At 43.4% G+C, this 20,522-nt stretch overlaps 1 protein-coding gene across 5 annotated transcripts in view; it reads right to left on the reverse strand.

Moving 5' to 3' along the window:
- Positions 1-20,522, reverse strand: part of FBXL20 (F-box and leucine rich repeat protein 20) — a 61,629-nt gene that overhangs the window by 5,121 nt on the left and 35,986 nt on the right. For all 5 annotated transcript variants that reach the window (XM_074557831.1, XM_074557829.1, XM_074557832.1 and 2 more), the window contains exons 4-13: positions 20,065-20,139; positions 17,707-17,801; positions 14,946-15,014; positions 13,417-13,512; positions 12,663-12,789; positions 9,963-10,037; positions 8,137-8,267; positions 5,236-5,296; positions 3,572-3,616; positions 2,173-2,229 (exon numbers count right to left, since the gene is read on the reverse strand). In XM_074557831.1, the coding sequence (XP_074413932.1) occupies positions 2,173-2,229; positions 3,572-3,616; positions 5,236-5,296; positions 8,137-8,267; positions 9,963-10,037; positions 12,663-12,789; positions 13,417-13,512; positions 14,946-15,014; positions 17,707-17,801; positions 20,065-20,139 (831 nt within the window). The remainder of the gene's footprint in view (positions 1-2,172; positions 2,230-3,571; positions 3,617-5,235; positions 5,297-8,136; positions 8,268-9,962; positions 10,038-12,662; positions 12,790-13,416; positions 13,513-14,945; positions 15,015-17,706; positions 17,802-20,064; positions 20,140-20,522) is intronic.

A 20,522-nucleotide genomic window follows, 5' to 3' on the forward strand; every position in this document is an offset into this window, starting at 1 on the left:
GTCCCCAAATAGAGAGGTTACCCTGTCCTGAGGCAGAAGGGTTAAACTCTGTCCCCAAACAGAAGGGTTAACTCTGTCCCCAAATAGAGAGGTTACACTCTGTCCTGAGACAGAGGAGTTAAATTCTGTCCCTAAACAGAGGGGTTAAACTCTGTCCCCAGAAGGGTTAAACTGTGTCCCTAAAGAGAGGGGTTAAACCCTGTCCTGAGGCACAGGGGTTAAACTCTGTCCCCAGAGGGATTAAACTGTGTCCCCACACAGAGGGGTTAAACCCTGTCCTGAGGCAGAGGGGTTAAACTCTGTCCCCACACGGAAGGGTTAAACTATGTCCCCAAACACAAGGGTTAAACTCTGTCCCTAAACAGAGGGGTTAACTCTGTCCCCAGAAGGGTTAAACTCTGTCCCCACACAGAAGGGTTAAACACTGTCCTGAGACAGAAGGGTTAAACTATGTCCCCAAACACAAGGGTTAAACTCTGTCCCCACACAGAGGGCTGTGGATTTTCAGGGGGATTCACCTGGCAAGTCCTCGAGGAGGACGCAGGGCCTGAGGCAGGAGCTGGAGCTGCCTCTCCTGAGGGGCGACTGCACTGCAGAACCCAAATCCCCAAATCCCCCAGGACAGCGTCCCTCAGGGCACAGCCCCAGGGGGACAGGGACCAAATTCCCAGAGATTCAGCCCCAAAGGCCCTGAGCACTCCAAATTCCCAGAGATTCAGCCCCAAAGGCCCTGAGCACTCCAAATTCCCAGAGTTTCAGCCCCAAAGGCCCTGAGCACTCCAAATTACCAGAGATTCAGCCCCAAAGACACTGAGAACTCCAAACTCCCAGAGATTCAGCCCCAAAGGCTTCCAAAGGCCCTGAGAACTCCAAATTCCCAGAGTTTCAGCCCCAAAAGCACTGAGAACTCCAAATTCCCAGAGTTTCAGCCCCAAAGGCCCTGAGCACTCCAAATTCCCAGAGATTCAGCCCCAAAGGCTTCCCAAAGGCCCTGAGCACTCCAAATTCCCACAGATTCAGCCCCAAAGGCTTCCCAAGGCCCTGAGCACTCCAAATTACCAGAGATTCAGCCCCAAAGGCTTCCCAAGGCCCTGAGCACTCCAAATTCCCAGAGATTCAGCCCCAAAGGCCCTGAGCACTCCAAATTCCCAGAGATTCAGCCCCAAAGGCCCTGAGCACTCCAAATTACCAGAGATTCAGCCCCAAAAGCACTGAGAACTCCAAATTCCCAGGGATTCAGCCCCAAAGCCTTCCCAAAGGCACTGAGAACTCCAAATTCTCAGAGATTCAGCCCCAAAGGCACTGAGAACTCCAAATTCCCACAGATTCAGCCCCAAAGGCTTCCCAAAGGCACTGAGAACTCCAAATTCCCAGAGATTCAGCCCCAAAGGCCCTGAGCACTCCAAACTCCCAGAGATTCAGCCCCAAAGGCCCTGAGCACTCCAAATTCCCAGAGATTCAGCCCCAAAGCCTTCCCAAGGCACTGAGCACTCCAAACTCCCAGAGATTCAGCCCCAAAGCCTTCCCAAGGCACTGAGCACTCCAAAATCCCAGAGTTTCAGCCCCAAAGGCCCTGAGCACTCCAAATTCCCAGAGATTCAGCCCCAAAGGCCCTGAGAACTCCAAATTCCCAGAGATTCAGCCCCAAAGGCCCTGAGAACTCCAAATTCCCAGAGATTCAGCCCCAAAGGCACTGAGAACTCCAAATTCCCAGAGTTTCAGCCCCAAAGATTTCCCAAGGCCCTGAGCACTCCAAATTCCCAGAGTTTCAGCCCCAAAGGCACCGAGCACTCCAAACTCCCAGAGATTCAGCCCCAAAAGCACTGAGAACTCCAAATTCCCAGAGTTTCAGCCCCAAAGGCCCTGAGCACTCCAAATTCCCAGAGATTCAGCCCCAAAGGCTTCCCAAAGGCCCTGAGCAGGTTCCTCTCCCACAGACAGACTGACAGCTCCTGAGCAGGCAGATCCCACCTGGAATTCTGCTCCTGGGACAGAACAATCCCCACAGCCCCTTTCCTGTGGGTGGGATTCCTGCAAGGATTCCACCAGGGATGGGGTGAGAGGTTCCTCAGGGTCAGGTTTTTGCAGCAGAATTCTTCCAACTGTGAAGTCAGGGAGTGTTTGAAATCCCTTTGTTTGCAGGAAGGAAATGCTGGAATTTGGGATACTCACCAGGACCTGCAGCCGTGGACAGTGTATGGAAAGCTGGATTAGTGTGCTGTCTGTAATCTGGAAAAAAAGGAAAAACCATTTCATTTTGGTGCTGGGCACAAGGATTTGGGGTTTTTTTTTTTTTTTCTCCTTTCTACCAAAGCAAAACTGCAGGATTTTCCCTAATCCATAAGATTTCCCCACAACCTCTCAGGAATCCTCATGGATTCTGCCCTTGGAGAACTGGGGTGCAGAGGCATCCCTGGATTGTTTTTAAATTCCTTAAGGGGCTGAAATCAGCTCCTAAATGTTCTTCTAGAAGGACAAGGAAGGTTCAGATTCCTGCTGAACACCCTATGGATTGCCCAGTCCTGGTTGAAGAAGGAATTCCCTACAAAAATTCCCAATCCCAAACTCCATGTGAGCTGCCTGGGATGGATTTGTTCCTGCCCAGTTCCTGATTTTCTTCAGGAAGAAGGAATTCCTACAAAGATTCCCAATCCCACAGGAGCTGCCTGGGATGGATTTGTGCCTGCCCAGTTCCTGATTTTCTTCAGGAAGAAGGAATTCCTACAAATATTCCCAATCCCAATCCCACAGGAGCTGCTTGGGATGGATTTGTGCCTGCCCAGTTCCTGATTTTCTTCAGGAAGAAGGAATTCCTTACAGAGATTCCCAATCCCAAACTCCATGTGAGCTGCCTGGGATGGATTTTTGCCTGCCCAGTTCCTGATTTTCTTCAGGAAGAAGGAATTCCCTACAAAGATTCCCAATCCCACAGGAGCTGCTTGGGATGGATTTGTGCCTGCCCAGTTCCTGATTTTCTTCAGGAAGAAGGAATTCCTACAAAAATTCCCAATCCCAATCCCACAGGAGCTGCCTGGGATGGATTTGTGGCCTGGCTCAGCTTTGCTTCTCCCTTTTTAGGGTTCATTCCCAATCATTCCCTCTTTATATCCCAAATTTCTGCCCAGGACAGGGATCCAGATGTTTCCAGCATCCCATTCCCTTGGGCTTGGAGGTTTTTTCATGGAATTTTGAGTCAATTCCCTAAAAATGCTTCAGCCCAGTTTCATTTCAATCATTGCTGTTTCACAATTTTCCCCACAGTTTTCCATTCTTTTTAGCAAGATAAGATTTTTCTCTGGGGTTTTCCCCTCAAAAATCTGGGATTTTTCTCTCACAAATCCGTTTTTTTCACCCAGGATCTCTCAGTATTAAATATTTCTTATTTACAGCAGTGTTCCCATGGAATCCAAACCAAGGAAAAAAATCTCATTCCCATCATTTTCCTCTCCAAATCCAGCCACTCTTCCTGCTCAGGATTCCACATTAAATCCTGATTTGGAGAAAATATCTTTAATTTTCCACCAATTTTCAACACTGCAGCAAGAGAAACAGCCTGAGGTGGCATTCCTACCTGGACACACTCTTCCAGATCCATTTTTTCAAGCTCATGGCAATTCTAGGAATAAACAGAATTCCAAACATCCATGGTGAGTGCAAAGCCCAGACAGCAAATAGAAATATATAAAAATTATAAATATAATAAATAATAGAAATACGTTATGGTGTAAATAGAAATAGTATAATTAAATGTAATATTATAAATTATTATAGATAAATAGATATGTCATAGATATATGTAGATAAATATAGATATTATAATTGTAGTATTATAAATTATTATTTTATAGAAATAATTAACAGAAATATAAGCACACAATCAAATATAGAAATCAAAATTAATTATAAATAAATAAATATACACAGTATAAAATAGAATAATTAATATATATATTATATAAAATATAAAAATATAAATATAACTGTAAGTTATAATTATAAATATATTATAATAATATAATTATAAAATTATAATTATAAAATATTAATATAAATATGAATACTAATTAATATTATTATAATAATTAATATTAATATAATTAATATTATATATTAATATAAATATTAATAAAATTATTAATATAAATTAACCACCACAAAATATAGCTTGCTTTAAAAATTGAAGTGTTTCTCCATGAAATATCACAACTGGATGGAAAGTTTACAAAGTTTCTGAAGGATAATAAAGGAAATTTGATTTCCTCATTTAAGGGTTTTTTTAATAATGGAGAGTAAAGGGAATTAAATTTAGACAAACCAGTAAAGTTTATAACTAAAATATTTTAACATTTCCTCTTGTTTGGATCCCAGGCGTGCGAGCCAGGACGATGCCAAAGATCCCATAAAATTCAATTTTTGGACCTTAAGCTCCTGCCTTAATTCAAAGCTTCCCCAAACCTCCTGGGGTGGTTTTTGCCATGAAAAGGAAGGAAAAGCAGGAGGAGGAGGAGGAGGAGGAGGAGGAGGAGGACGAGGAGGAGCAGGAGGAGGAGCAGGAGCAGGAGGAGGAGCAGGAGCAGGAGGAGGACGAGGAGGAGGAGGAGGAGGAGGAGGAGGAGGAGGAAGAGGAGGAGGAGGAGGACGAGGAGGAGCAGGAGGAGCAGGAGGAGGAGGAGGACGAGGAGGAGGAGGAGGAGGACGAGGAGGAGGAGGAGGAGGACGAGGACGAGGAGGAGGATGAGGAGGAGGAGGAGGAGGAGGAGGAGGAGGAGGAGGAGGAGGACGAGGAGGAGGACGAGGACGAGGAGGAGGAGGACGAGGAGGACGAGGAGGAGGAGGAGGAGGAGGAGGAGGACGAGGACGAGGACGAGGAGGAGGACGAGGAGGAGGAGGAGGAGGAGAAGGAGGAGCAGGAGGACGAGGAGGAGGAGGAGGAGCAGGAGGAGCAGGAGGAGCAGGAGGAGGAGGAGGAGGACGAGGAGGACGAGGAGGACGAGGAGGACGAGGAGGACGAGGAGGAGGACGAGGACGAGGACGAGGAGGAGCAGGAGGAGGAGGAGGAGGAGCAGGAGGAGGAGGAGCAGGAGGAGGAGGACGAGGAGGACGAGGAGGAGGAGGACGAGGAGGACAAGGAGGAGGAGGACGAGGAGGAGGAGGAGGAGGACGAGGAGGAGGACGAGGAGGAGGAGGAGGACGAGGATGATGAGGAGGAGGAGGAGGAGGAGGAGCAGCCCTTACCCTGGCCAGGGTGGTGAAGCCCACGTCGGTCAGCTGCGAACACCGCGCCACCTCCAATATTCTGCAGGACACAGGGAGAGAACCATGGGGGAGCCCCCAGAGGGCTGGGCATCACCTCAGGGGTCCCCCCCAGTGCCCCCCATGCCCAGGGGACACCGGGATGTGTCAGGGACACCCCACATTCCCACGGAGCTGCTCTGGGGGCCGACACCTCCATGGGAAGGAATTGTGATGCTGGAGCTCTTTCCATCTCCATGCTGGACACTCAAAGCTGATTTACCTCAGGGGAAATCCTGCTCCAAGGCAGAAACTCTGCTCTGGAGCTCTGGATAATGAGAATTTCAAATTTTCTGTGCTGACAAACAAACAGAACACTGCATTTGACCTGAGGCTGTGGAGAAAGCTGCCAAAAATTCATTGGGATTGTGGTGTGGGGTTGGTCAGAAGTGTGTAACAGCACAGGGTGGAAAAACAGAGTTTGGGATTTAGAATACAGTAATAAATATATAGATTTAGAATATAGTAATAAATATATAGATTTAGAATATAGTAATAAATATATAGACTTAGAATATAGTAATAAATATGAAGCAAGATGGAGGTTTTAGGCACCAACTCCACATTGCAGACTGTCAGTGAAAAAGGGAAAATAATCTAAGTGTCAGTTCTTAATTTGAAATAAATATGAAGCAAGATGGAGGTTTTAGGGAGGAGACAGGATGTTTTTCTTCCTTCTTCTCCATGGGTTTGGGTGGAATTTTGTAATTGGACAGAAAATTCCACATTGCAGATTTTGAGTGATCAGTTATTGGGTTAAAAGAGAAAATAATTAAGGTGCATTTCTTAATTTGAAATAAATATGAAGCAAGATGGAGATTTTAGGGAGGAGGCAGGATGTTCTTCTTCCTTCTTCTATATGGGTTTGGGTGGAATTTTGTAATTGGAGAGAAAAATCCACAGTGCAGACTTTGTTACTGGGTTAAAAGGGAAAATAATCTAGGTGTCAGTTCTTAATTTGAAATAAATATGAAGCAAGATGGAGGTTTTAGGCACCAACTCCACATTGCAGACTTTTGGTGAAAAAGGGAAAATAATTAAGGTGTCAGTTCTTAGTTTGAAATAAATATGAAGCAAGATGGAGGTTTTAGGATGGAGACTGGTTGTTCCTCTTTATCTTCTTCTTCCTTCTTCTATATGGGTTTGGCTGGTATTTTGTAATTGGAGAGAAAACTCCACAGTGCAGACTTTGAGTGATCAGTTTTTGGGTTAAAAGGGAAAATAATTAAGGTGTCACTTCTTAATTGGATATTTAGCCTTAAAAGACCTTGTAACCAGAGATTGTTGGCCATTTTGTGCCTGGTTAATGAGAGACTGCAGAACTCACTGCTGTGAGATCATAACACTGATAATAAACAATAAACCCCTGAGTTGGAACCTGAACCATTATCCCAAGTGCCTTCCATCCTGACTCCAACAGAGGTAGAAAAAAAAGGTGAAAACTGGAATTCCTCATCTGGAATTTGGGGTGGGATTTGTCCTGGTTGAGTTTCAACACCTCTGGAAAGCTTCACCCAATCCCAAACTTCCTTCATGGACACACACAGAGCCTGTGGGCACCACAATGGGAGCTCTTTTAAACCCCAAGAATTTTGGGGAAAACCCAAAAAAATCACAACCACCTGGAAAAAAGCTCAGCATGGGGAAACCTTTTTGGGGTGAAATGGCTCAGGGACCAGGTGGAGCCTCTGCTGAGAGAGTTCCATGGGGAAAGGGGAGCCGGAATGTGGGATCTCAGGATCTCAGTCCTGAGGTGCTGAGCCACCGAGAGCACCCTTGGGGGGCCCGGGAGTCCTGGAATGTTCCAGAAGTGTCTGGTGGCTGCACTTTGACCCTACACAGGAGACGACACCTGTATGAGGACAGGAGGATTTCACCGGGGTGAATGGTGAAGGGATTGGTTAATTAGTTAATTAAAGGGTGAGACACAGGGTTTAGGATTTCTGTACAGGGGGGTTTAGAGAAGTAAGATGGAGGAATTGGGGCGTGTCCTGTCCTTCTTCTTCTTCTTCTTCTCCTCCATCTTCTTTGGTGATGGTGGCATTTTTGGATTGGTTATTACTAAGAGTGCACCGGGCAATAAGAATAAATGGTATTGGGGAAAAATGATAAATATTGTACACGTAACAATGGGTATAAAGATACGTGGCTGCCCCGGAGGGCAGACAGTGTGCTCATGGCTGACTGCTGAGCAGAGCTCTGTTCGGCTGAAAGAACATCTTTTAGATAAACAATTAATAAACACCGAGACTGTGGGATCTCAGCACCTCAGCACTGAGGTGTCACCCAGAGCACCCTTGGGGGGCTCGGGAGTCCTGGAATGTTCCAGAAGTGTCTGGTGGCTGCACTTTGATCCTACACAGGAGACGACACCTGTATGAGGACAGGAGGGTTTCACCGGGGTGAATGGTGAAGGGATCAGTTAATTAGAGAGGGAAACACAGGGTTTAGGATTTCTGTAAGAGAAGTAAGATGGAGGAATTGGGGCGTGTCCTGTCCTTCTTCTTCTTCTTCTTCTCCTCCATCTTCTGTGGTGATGGTGGCACTTTTGGATTGGTTATTACTGAAAGTGCACTGAGGAATAAGAATAAATGGTATTGGGGAAAAATGATAAATATTGTACACGTAACTATGGGTATAAAGATAGGTGAGTGTGCTCATGGCTGGCTGCTGAGCAGAGCTCTGTCGGGCCGAAAGAAAATCTTTTAGATAAACAATTAATAAACATAAAAACCGAAAGAAGAACTGAAGCCTCTTCTCGTCCTTTGATACGCGGCTGCCCCAAGGCCACCCCGGGCCTTTCCAGGCCCTCCAAACAGCCCAAAACCGAACACCGGAACTCACCGGAGGCGCGGGCAGTTCTGGCCCAGGGCGTTGAGGATGGCGTCGGTGATGTTGGAGCAGCCAGAAGCACACAGGGACTGCAGCTTGTGGCAGCCCCTGCAGATGGTGATGAGCCCATCGTCTGTGATTTGCTGCCAGGGAAAGCACAGCTGCCTCAATCCAGGTGGGATTTGCCTCTCCCAATTCCAAATTCCGGCCCAAAAAATGTTGTGGAAATGTTTTGACCCCAAAAATTGTTATGGGAATGTTTCGACCCAAAATTGTTATGGAAATGTTTTGACCCAAAATTGTTATGGGAATGTTTCACCCCAAAACTGTTATGGGAATGTTTCACTCCAAAATTGTTATGGGAATGTTTCACCCCAAAATTGTTATGGGAATGTTTCAGCCCAAAATTGTTATGGAAATGTTTCACCCCAAAATTGTTATGGGAATGTTTCACCCAAAAATTGTTATGGGAATGTTTCACCCCAAAAGTGTTATGGGAATGTTTCACCCCAAAATTGTTATGGGAATGTTTAACCCAAAAATTGTTATGGAAATGTTTCACCCCAAAATTATTATGGGAATGTTTCACCCCAAAATTGTTATGGGAATGTTTCACCCCAAAATTGTTATGGGAATGTTCCAACCCCAAAAATTGTTATGGGAATATTTCGACCCAAAAATTGTTATGGAAATGTTTTGACCCAAAATTGTTATGGAAATGTTTCACCCCAAATTTGTTATGGGAATGTTTCACCCAAAAATTGTTATGGGAATGTTTCACCCCAAAAATTGTTATGGAAATGTTTCACCCCAAAATTGTTATGGGAATGTTTCACCCCAAAAATTGTTATGGAAATGTTTCACCCCAAAAATTGTTATGGAAATGTTTCACCCCAAAAGTGTTATGGAAATGTTTCATCCCAAAATTGTTATGGGAATGTTTCACCCAAAAATTGTTATGGGAATGTTTCACTCCAAAATTGTTATGGGAATGTTTTGCCCCAAAATTGTTATGGGAATGTTTCGACCCCAAAATTGTTATGGGAATGTTCCAGCCAAAAATTGTTATGGAAATGTTTCACCCCAAAATTGTTATGGGAATGTTTCACCCCAAAATGTTATGGGAATGTTTCACTCCAAAATTGTTATGGGAATGTTTTGACCCAAAATTGTTATGGGAATGTTTCACCCAAAAATTGTTATGGGAATGTTTAACCCAAAAATTGTTATGGGAATGTTTCGACCCAAAATTGTTATGGGAATGTTTCACCCCAAAATTGTTATGGGAAAGTTTCAGCCCAAAATTGTTATGGGAATGTTTCGACCCCAAAAGTGTTTTGGAAATGTTTCATCCCAAAATTGTTATGGGAATGTTTCATCCCAAAATTGTTATGGAAATGTTTCACCCCAAAAAGTGTTATGGAAATGTTTCACTCCAAAATTGTTATGGGAATGTTTCACCCAAAAATTGTTATGGGAATGTTTTACCCCAAAAATTGTTATGGAAATGTTTCACCCCAAAAACTGTTATGGGAATGTTTCACCTCAAAATAGTTATGGGAATGTTTCACCCCAAAATTGTTATGGAAATGTTTCACCCCAAAAGTGTTATGGGAATGTTTCATCCCAAAATTCTCTCCCAGGAGAGGCCTGGCAGGAAGGATTTTTCCAGCTCATCCCACAGAAAAGCTCAGAGGGATGAGAGAACCACCCCTGACCCAGCAAAGGTGTGGGGCTCAGTGCCCCTGGAGTGCCAGCAAGGAGCTGCTGGTGCCCGGTGCCCCGTGGGCACGGGGATGAGAACATTCCATGAGGGAATCCTGGGCAGTGCCACTCACCAGGCAGGTCTGCAGGTTCAGGGTCACCAGCTCAGGACAGTGGGCACCAATGAACTTGAGGGCCTCGTCCTCCAGCTGGAAAAGAAAGCACAGGGATGGGAACTGGGAGCACTGGGATCCAGGAATGGGAGATGGGAGAGCAGGGAATGGGGATTTCCTCTGGGGAGGAGGGAAATGCAGCACCAGGAATGTTCCTGCTTTTTATCCCATGAGGAGCAGAGCAGCCAGAGCAAAGGACTGCCATGAAACCCCCTGAGCCCACATCTGCCCATGGATCACAGTGACCTCCCCCAAAGGATCGGTGGGAAAAGGAAAATTGGGATCAAAAGATTCTCCAGCTGAACTGGGAGCACTGGGATCCAGGAATGGGAGATGGGAGAGCAGGGAATGGGGATTTCCTCTGGGGAGGGGGGAAATGCAGCACCAGGAATGTTCCTGCTTTTTATCCCATGAGGAGCAGAGGACTGCCATGAAACCCCCTGAGCCCACATCTGCCCATGGATCACAGTGACCTCCTCCAAAGGATCGGTGGGAAAAGGAAAATTGGGATCAAAAGATTCTCCAGCTGCACAAGGGATTTATTCCCTGTCCCACTCCTCAGGGCTACTGGAAAACTTCCACGCCAGCACCTGATCTCCAACACCGTGGGGATTTTGGAGAAGGGAATCACCCAACCCCCTGAATTTCCATGCCCACACCCTGAGCAGCAGCAGGACACCCTGTAGTAAACCCCTCAGGTTTAGCCAGGGCCCCTTGGAGAACAGAATGCTGACACAGCGGCAGAGAAGTTTCCTGTCTCCAGGGACATCCGCCTTGTACCTTATCCCTATAGCCATGGAAGGCAATATTGTGTTAAACCCTACCATTGGTCACTTATGGTCACTCTAACACCTTTGCCATTGGTCAGGATTGGATCCAGGCCAAGGGTATAACAGTAGCATACTGTACCCCTACTAACTGGGAAGAAGAAGAGCTGAGACCCTTCACAGACCCTGCAATAAAGCCATACTCGTGGAACAGCCAGTGTCTTCTGCTTCTCCTCTCTCTACCCTCTGCTGGAGCCTTAGGCCAAGGGAAAAGCTACCCAGCAAGCAAAGCTGAAATCACAAGAGCTGCCTGATCACTAAGAGCTGAATATCTCCCTGCTTGCTAGGGGCTTGTGCGAGGGCGCACTGAGTCCCGGGATCCGGCTAGCTAGTGAGGGGCGAAGGCCAGCACCCTCGCACATCTAAAACCAGCCCCCTTCGGCGTCTTTGGCTTTAGGCTGAGCTGGGAGGTGGCTCGGAGCGGCACGAGTGTGAGGCGAATTAGGAAGCGACCATTTGCTGGAGGTAGGCTGTCGGTTTTATTACAGAAGCACCATCAAAGAGGGAAAACACCCAGCAAAATGGCCCCGAACCGGGGGCCACACAGGGTTTTTAAGGGAAAAAGGGGGAAAAGGTAGGGAAACCCAGCTAGCCAATAATAATACATATTTTGAGGTCCTAAACATAATTGACATACCTAAATAACCAACTAATATTAAGCAAAGGAGGGGCTCTGGGGCGGCAGCCAACCATAACCCCCAGAGAGAAGAAGGTTCTCGAAACTTGGGAGGAGAAAGGGGGTGATTGACTTAACCCAGGGAGGAAACGACTTTCACTTATAAGGGAAACCAGGGGAGGAGCCATTATATATCGGCAACTATGAATAGCGGTTACTATAGCAACTTAGCTGACAGGCTAACGGTGGCGGGAAAAACTGGGGGAACGAAACCATTTTACACATAATAGGGGAGAACAATACATAAATTGGGGGAATAACACAAGAAACTTAACAACACACTACAACAGGGGCTGACCCGCGGCCTTGGTCTGAGAGCGAGCTGGCTTCTGGCACCCAGTGCCCTTGGGGCTGAGCTCTGGAGCTGGAACAGCTTGCATAGGATATGACCAAGCAAGGCTCATTTAACACCCCGTGTGTGCCCACTGTCACCTTGACCAAGCAAGGCTCATTTAACACCCCGTGTCGGATCTCAAGATCTCAGTCCTGAGGTGCCGGGCCACGGAGACCCTTGGGGGGGCTCGGGAGTCCTGGAATGTTGCCAGAAGTGTCTGGTAGCTGGACTTTAACCCTACACAGGAGACGACAAGGATGAGGGCTTCACCGGGTGAGTGGTGAAGGGATTAGTTAATTAGAGGGTGAGACACAGGGTTTAGGATTTATGTACAGGGGGGTTTAGAGGAGTAAGATGGAGGAATTGGGGCGTGTCCTGCCCTCCTTCTTCTTCCTCTTCTCCTCCATCTTCTTTGGCCACGGTGGCACTCTTGGATTGGTTATTACTGAGAGTGCACCCAGCAATGAGAATAGATGGTATTGGGGAAAAATGATAAATATTGTACACGTCACAATGGGTATAAAGATAGGTGCCTGCCCCGGAGGGCAGAGACAGTGTGCCCATGGCTGACTGCTGAGCAGATCTCTGGTGGCTGAAAGAACATCTTTTAGATAAACAATTAATAAACATTAAAACCAGAAAGAAGAACTGAAGCCTCTTCTCGTCCTTCGATACGCGGCTGCCCCAAGGCCACCCCGGGCCTTTCCAGGCCCCTCAAACAGCCGAGATAAACCGGACAACCCCGTTTGTGCCCATTGTCACCTTGACCAAGCAAGGCTCATTTAACACCCCGTGTGTGCCCACTGTCACCCTGCCAGCCGTACCTGGGTGCAGCCCTTGAGGGACAGGGCCCGGAGCCCCCCGCAGCCCCGCACCAGCGCCTGGATCCCGTCCTTGGTCACTTGGTCACACCAGGAGATGATGAGCTGTTCCAGCAGCGGGCATCCCTCGCTGGGGACACAGGGACACACAGGGAAAGCCTCAGCAGAAATCCTGCTCCGAGCCAGAAGCTCTGCTGATCCCATTTCTGGGAGCCAGCAGGGGACAGCGGGCAGAGCCCAGCTCCAGAGGGAGGCTCTGCAGGGAATGCTGCAGGATCTCAGAGCTCTTTTCCAGCCTAAATTGTTCTAAAATTCTATTGAAGATGGAGGGAGAGACCCATCTTTCTTGATCAGCATCAACTCCGGTCTATTCATCAATCAGGCCCCTTTATAACCCTGTTAATTAAGTTCATGCACATTGCAAAATCTGAGCTCACAATAGGTCAGAGATAACACACCAACCCCTCCTTATGTTTCCAATACCAAGATTTGGGTTCTCAAAATTATTTTTGCTTTCCCAAAACAGCCAAAGATAGAATATCTACTTGTTATGAGAAAGCTGCCTGAGAACCCTGGTATGCCAGGTTCTCAAGGCCTTCATGTTTGTCACTTTTATTTGTAATTAAAAACAACCTGAGAACCTCTGCTGTTTACAGAAACAGGCTGTGAGAATCTGCCCCCCACAGCTGCCTTCCAAGCCATTTCTGATAAATCTCCAACAAAATTCCATGGAAAAATCCCTGCTGCCAGCTCCTACCTGAGTGCTTTCAGGGACAGGTTGGTGATGGAGGTGCAAGAAGCCAAATCCAGGTGCCTGAGTTTGGAGCAGAACTTGCTGAGGCTGGTGCAGGTGCTGGAAGAGACACAGGGGGACAATTCCTGCAATGGATTCATGCCAGGGCACAGAAATCCAAAATCCCATGGGATGGGCAGGGTGGCTGCCCCTGCATCCCTGGCAGTGCCAAGGCCAGGCTGGATGGGGCTTGGAGCAACATGGGATGGTGGGAGGTGTCCTTGCCATGGAAGGGGTGGGAATTAATGGGATTAATTAATTAATTAATTAATTAACAGGGGTCCTGACAGGGGAATGAATGGGATTGAAGGTTTGGAGCAGAACTTGCTGAGGCTGGTGCAGGTGCTGGAAGAGATTCCTGCAATGGATTGATGCCAGGGCACAGAAATCAAAAATCCCATGGGATGGGCAGGGTGGGTGCCCCTGCATCCCTGGCAGTGCCAAGGCCAGGCTGGGCAGGGTTTGGAGCAGCCTGGCATGGTGGGAGGTGTCCCAGGAGTGGGAATTAATGGGATTAATTAATTCCCCCCTGACAGGGGAATTAATGGGATTTAAGGTTTGGAGCAGAACTTGCTGAGGCTGGTGCAGGTGCTGGAAAAGACACAGGGGGGACAATTCCTGCAATGGATTGATGCCAGGGCACAGAAATCCAAAATCCCATGGGATGGGCAGGGTGGGTGAGGATGGAGGTGGAAACCCAGCACAGGGTACCCAGAGCAACTGGGGCTGCCCCTGGATCCCTGGCAGTGCCAAGGCCAGGCTGGGCAGGGCTGGGAACAGCCTGGGATGGTGGGAGGAGTCCCTACCATGGCAGGGGTGGGAATTAATGGGATTAATTAATTCCCCCCTGAGAGGGGAATGAATGGGATTTAAGGTTTGGAGCAGAACTTGCTGAGGCTGGTGCAGGTGCTGGAAGAGATTCCTGCAATGGATTCATGCCAGGGCACAGAAATCCGAAATCCCATGGGATGGGCAGGGTGGGCAAGGATGGAGGTGGAAACTCAGCAGCTGGGGCTGCCCCTGCATCCCTGGCAGTGCCAAGGCCAGGCTGGGCAGGGTTTGGAGCAGCCTGGGATGGTGGGAGGTGTCCTTGCCATGGCAGGGGTGGGAATTAATGGGATTAATTAATTAACAGAGGTCCTGACAGGGGAATGAATGGGATTTAAGGTTTGGAGCAGAACTTGCTGAGGCTGGTGCAGGTGCTGGAAGAGATTCCTTCAATGGATTGATGCCAGGGCACAGAAATCCCATGGCATGGGAAGGGTGGATGCCCCTGGATCCCTGGCAGTGCCAAGGCCAGGCTGGGCAGGGCTTGGAGCAACCTGGGATGGTGGGAGGTGTCCCAGGAGTGGGAATTAATGGGATTAATTAATTCCCCCCTGCCAGGGGAATGAATGGGATTGAAGGCCCTCCCAACCCAACCCATTCCATGATTCCATGGAAAACCTCTCCCACCCCCGGAATCCGGGATTTTGGCCCCAGGTTGCACTCACGCGTCCGTGATCTTGGTGCAGCCATTGAGGTTCAGCACTTCGATGTTCCTGCAGTTCTGGGCAAAGGTCCTGGGGTGAGGGAAAGGGAAAATGTTGGGAATTTCTGAGGGTTTGTAAAATGTCAGGTTACAAATAAATAAAGGTTTACACACCTGATCCAAGGAGGAAACAGAAAATCCAGAAGGAAATGGCAAGGAAATCAAAAGAGTCAAGAAAGAAGAAAGGAATCAAGAAAATCCAGAAGAAAATCAGGATGAAAATCAGGATGAAAATCAAAATTAAGATCAAGAAAAGAATCAAGAAAGAAGAAAATCCGGAAGAAAATGTTAAAAACAAAATTTGCAATATATTTATAATATTTCTATTAATTAATTGTATTCATTATTTAATTTAGTAATTTATGCTAATAGTGTTTATCTTTATTAATAAACATTTATATATATTACAGGTATATACAAATATATTTAAATTTAGTGATATATTAATAATATTTCTATTAATTAATTATATTTATTAGTTTATTAATGCAGTGTATATTAATTTACTTATAGTAATTAAAATATTTATATTTATGCATACCTATATAAATATACACATATATTTATATATACACTAATATAAATATATACTTATTATAAAAGTTTTTATATTTATTTTATATTTTTATATTTTACATATATAAAATATATACTTATATTTATACTTATACTAATAAGTATATATAAGTACTTATATATACTTATATATACTTATAGCAATTAATATATTTATATTTCTTGATGTATGTATAGTATTCATATTAATTCACTATATTTATTATCCAATATATTATTTTATTCTAGTTCATTTCTATTATATTAATGTTTATGTATTTATATGTCAATATATTAATTTGTTCTAGTTTTATGTTAATGTTTATATATGTATATATTTATATATTTATATATTTCTGTATTTCTGTATTTATATATTGATATATTTATATATTTTATGTTGATATATTTATATATTTATATGTTGATATATTGATATATTTTATATATTTATATATTTATATAGAATGTAGTGATATCTTTATAAATTTTACTTATTTTAATTTTATTTTTATTTATATATTTACAATTTCATTTTTAGATAAAACTCCAATAAATTAAACGCTAAAAAATGACAAATTAAATGCTAAAAAAAATAATAAAAAATGAATTAAATGAGAAAAGAATAATCTCTGTCACTGCTCTCCAGGTTCTGACATCCTGAGTGTCTCAGACCCAAACTCCAATAATTTAAATGCTAAAAAAAAGACAAATTAAATGCTAAAAAAATAATAAAATAATAAAAAAATGAATTAAATGAGAAAAGAATAATCTCTATCACTGCCCTCCAGGTTCTGACATCCTGAGTGTCTCAGACCCAAACTCCAATAATTTAAATGCTAAATAAAAGACAAATTAAATGCTAAAAAAATTAATAAATTAATAAAAAAAAATTAATTAAATTATCATCTCTGTCACTGCTCTCCAGGTCCTGACATCTTTAGTGTCTTGGACCCAAACTCCAATAAATTAAATGCTAAAAAATGACAAATTAAATGCTAAAAAAAAAATTAATAAAATAATAAAAAAATTAATAAAATAATAAAAAAATTAATTAAATGAGAAATGAATAATCTCTGTCACTGCTCTCCAGGTTCTGACATCCTGAGTGTCTCAGACCCAAACTCCAATAAATTAAATGTTAAAAAATGCAAATTAAATGCTAAAAAAAAAAAAATAAAAAATGAATTAAATGAGAAATGAATAATCTCTGTCAGTGCCCTCCAGGTCCTGACATCCTGAGTGTCTCAGACCCAAACTCCAATAAATTAAATGCTAAAAAAAATTAATAAATTAATAAAAAAATGAATTAAATGAGAAATGAATAATCTCTGTCACTGCTCTCCAGGTTCTGACATCCTGAGTGTCTCAGACCCAAACTCCAATAAAATTAAACGCTAAAAAAATGACAAATTAAATGTAAAAAAATTAATAAAATAATAAAAAATTAATAAAATAATAATAAAAATAATTAAACGAGAAATGAATAATCTCTGTCACTGCTCTCCAGGTTCTGACATCCTGAGTGTCTCAGACCCAAACTCCAATAAATTAAATGCTAAAAAATGACAAATTAAATGATGAAAATTATAAATAAAAAAATAAAAAAATGAATTAAATGAGAGATGAATAATCTCTGCCAGTGCCCTCCAGGTTCTGACATCCTGAGCGTCTCAGACCCAAACTCCAATAAATTAAATGCTAAAAAAATTAATAAATTATAAAAAAATAATAAATTAATAAAAAAATGAATTAAATGAGAAATGAATCATCTCTGTCACTGCTCTCCAGGTCCTGACATCCTGAGCACCTCAGACCCAAACTCCAATAAATTAAATGCTAACAAAAATTAATAAATTAATAAAAAAATTAATAAAATAATAAAAAAAATGAATTAAATGAGAAATGAATAATCTCTGTCACTGCTCTCCAGGTCCTGACATCCTGAGTGTCTCAGACCCAAACTCCAATAAATTAAACGCTAAAAAAATGACAAATTAAATGCTAAAAAAATTAATAAATTAATAAAAAAATTAATTAAATTATCATCTCTGTCAGTGCCCTCCAGGTCCTGACACCCTGAGGCTCTCAGACCCAAACTGGGGGTGAATTCTCCCCGTTTATCCAGCGCCAAATGTGGAAATTCAGAATTTCCAGCCCTGCTGTACCTCAGCGCGTTGTCCCCCACGCCCTGGCAGCCGCGCAGGCTCAGCTTGCGCAGGAATCCCCCGCTCCTCTTGGAGATGTTCTCAACAACCCGGCCCTGCGGAGACACAGAACCCCAGAACATTCTGGAAATCAGCAATAAATCCTTATTGAGGGGGAAAAGGGGAAAAAGGGGTTAAGGGAGAAAAATGGGGCTAAGGGAGGGAGAGTGATTCAGCTTCTGAGGATGGAGAGACGAGGAGAAATCACCAAATCAGAGAAAGCATTTTGAGGAATTTTCGAATTTTCTCCAAATCAGAGAAAGCATTTTGAGGAATTTTCTCCAAATCAGATATAAAGCATTTTGAGGAATTTTCTCCAAATCAGATAAAGCATTTTGAGGAATTTTCAGAGAAAGCATTTTGAGGAATTTTCTCCGAATCATAGAAAGCATTTTGAGGAATTTTCTCCAAATCAGAGAAAGCATTTTGAGGAATTTTCAAAGAAAGCATTTTGAGGAATTTTCTCCAAATCACAGAAAGCATTTTGAGGAATTTTCTCAAATCAGAGAAACCATTTTGAGGAATTTTCTCCAAATCAGAGAAAGCATTTTGAGGAATTTTCGAATTTTCTCCAAATCAGATACAGCATTTTGAGGAATTTTCTCCGAATCAGAGAAAGCATTTTGAGGAATTTTCGAATTTTCTCCAAATCAGAGAAAGCATTTTGAGGAATTTTCGAATTTTCTCCAAATCAGAGAAAGCATTTTGAGGAATTTTCGAATTTTCTCAAATCAGAGAAAGCATTTTGAGGAATTTTCTCCAAATCACAGAAAGCATTTTGAGGAATTTTCTCCGAATCACAGAAAGCATTTTGAGGAATTTTCTCCGAATCACAGAAAGCATTTTGAGGAATTTTCTCCAAATCACAGAAAGCATTTTGAGGAATTTTCGAATTTTCTCCAAATCAGAGAAAGCATTTTGAGGAATTTTCTCTGAATCACAGAAAGCATTTTGAGGAATTTTCTCAAATCAGAGAAAGCATTTTGAGGAATTTTCTGCAAATCAGAGAAAGCATTTTGAGGAATTTTCGAATTTTCTCCAAATCAGAGAAAGCAATTTGAGGAATTTTCTCCAAATCAGAGAAAGCATTTTGAGGAATTTTCGAATTTTCTCCAAATCACAGAAAGCATTTTGAGGAATTTTCTCCAAATCACAGAAAGCATTTTGAGGAATTTTCGAATTTTCTCCAAATCAGATAAAGCATTTTGAGGAATTTTCTCAAATCAGAGAAAGCATTTTGAGGAATTTTCTCCAAATCAGATACAGCATTTTGAGGAATTTTCTCCAAATCAGATACAGAATTTTGAGGAATTTTCTCCAAATCAGATACAGCATTTTGAGGAATTTTCTCCAAATCAGAGAAAGATTTTGAGGAATTTTCTCCAAATCAGAGAAAGCATTTTGAGGAATTTTCTCAAATCAGAGAAAGCATTTTGAGGAATTTTCGAATTTTCTCCAAATCACAGAAAGCATTTTGAGGAATTTTCTCCAGGACAGACTCTCCAAGCTCACAGACTCCCCAAGGGAGGTGAGATTTCAGCAGAAATCTCACCCCAGATTTCAGCACAGCCAATGGATAAACTCCAATTTCTGAGCAGAACCAGCCCATGGTTGGCATTCAAAAAGGGATTCAACCATTTGTGCCTCCAGAGATCCAGAAATTAATAACACATTTTTAATTTCAAATCTGGACCCAAAGACCAGGGCAGGGTTACAACAGGTGACAAAACTGAGCATTAATTGAGTTTTTGGGGTTTAAACCTCACTGCTGATGTTGGTTTGAAGGTCTGGGTATGGCTGCAATATCCCATGGGCAGTGCAGGGAACGTTCCAGACAGGATTTACCTTTCCCCTGGGACCAAAGGGCAAAACCACTGCAGAATATTTGCACCAGAAACTCCTTCCCAAATCATCTTCAATTTCAATTTTTGGTATTAAAGTTACAAATATTTTAGGCCATGATTCAACACACATTCAGTCCTCATAGTGCAAAGAGCAATAGATTAAATTCTCTTCCATACAAGCAGCAGTTTTCCCCCCAAAAAAGTACTTTTTCTACTAATTTCTGGTTTTAGAACAGACAAAAACTACTTTCTTTCCATTACAACCCTTAAGTCTTGCTAGGCACACAGAATTCCGTCCATTTTCAAAAGCTGAATGGATTGCTTTAAAAACTCCCTCAAGCTGAAGAACTGAAATTAATGATTTCTATCTCCAGGGAAGGTAGAAAGGGTTACACTGGGAGTATTAATCCATTCTAGAGTGTAATTACATTTGAACAAGAAAAAAAAAATGAGTTTGTATGTGACTTAATTATACCTCGATATCCCTCTGGAAATCAAACAGGTCAATTCGCTGCCAGTTGCTGCCATCCAGGGCCAGAACATTCCATGCCTTTATAGGGGGAAAAAATATAAATGTGTGGTTAATATGAAAAAAAAAATAAAAATAAAAATAAAAAAGATCAGTGGGGACCTAATCACAATTTGTTCCTTTGAGAAATAACATTCTGTCCCAGGTGGGGAAGGCACCAGGAGCTTGGTGCTCTCAAAATTCAGAATTCTGAGCTCCCAGCCAGGGAAGAGGTGCCCTGGTTGCTTCTATTCCATTGGGAGGTGCAGGAATTTCACATTCCTGGCTGGAATTTCCTCCCCAGCACCTCAGTGAGTCCCCACAGGGGTTGGGTTTGGTTTAAATCACCAAAATCTGCCGTGGTTCCTGCTCCAGAGGAGGGGCAGGAACTCAGAGGTGGCTGCTGGGTCCTCAGGTGAATTTAA

The sequence above is a fragment of the Zonotrichia albicollis genome, chromosome 23 (genome assembly GCF_047830755.1).
Source record: "Zonotrichia albicollis isolate bZonAlb1 chromosome 23, bZonAlb1.hap1, whole genome shotgun sequence".
Taxonomy (NCBI): Eukaryota; Metazoa; Chordata; class Aves; order Passeriformes; family Passerellidae; genus Zonotrichia; species Zonotrichia albicollis.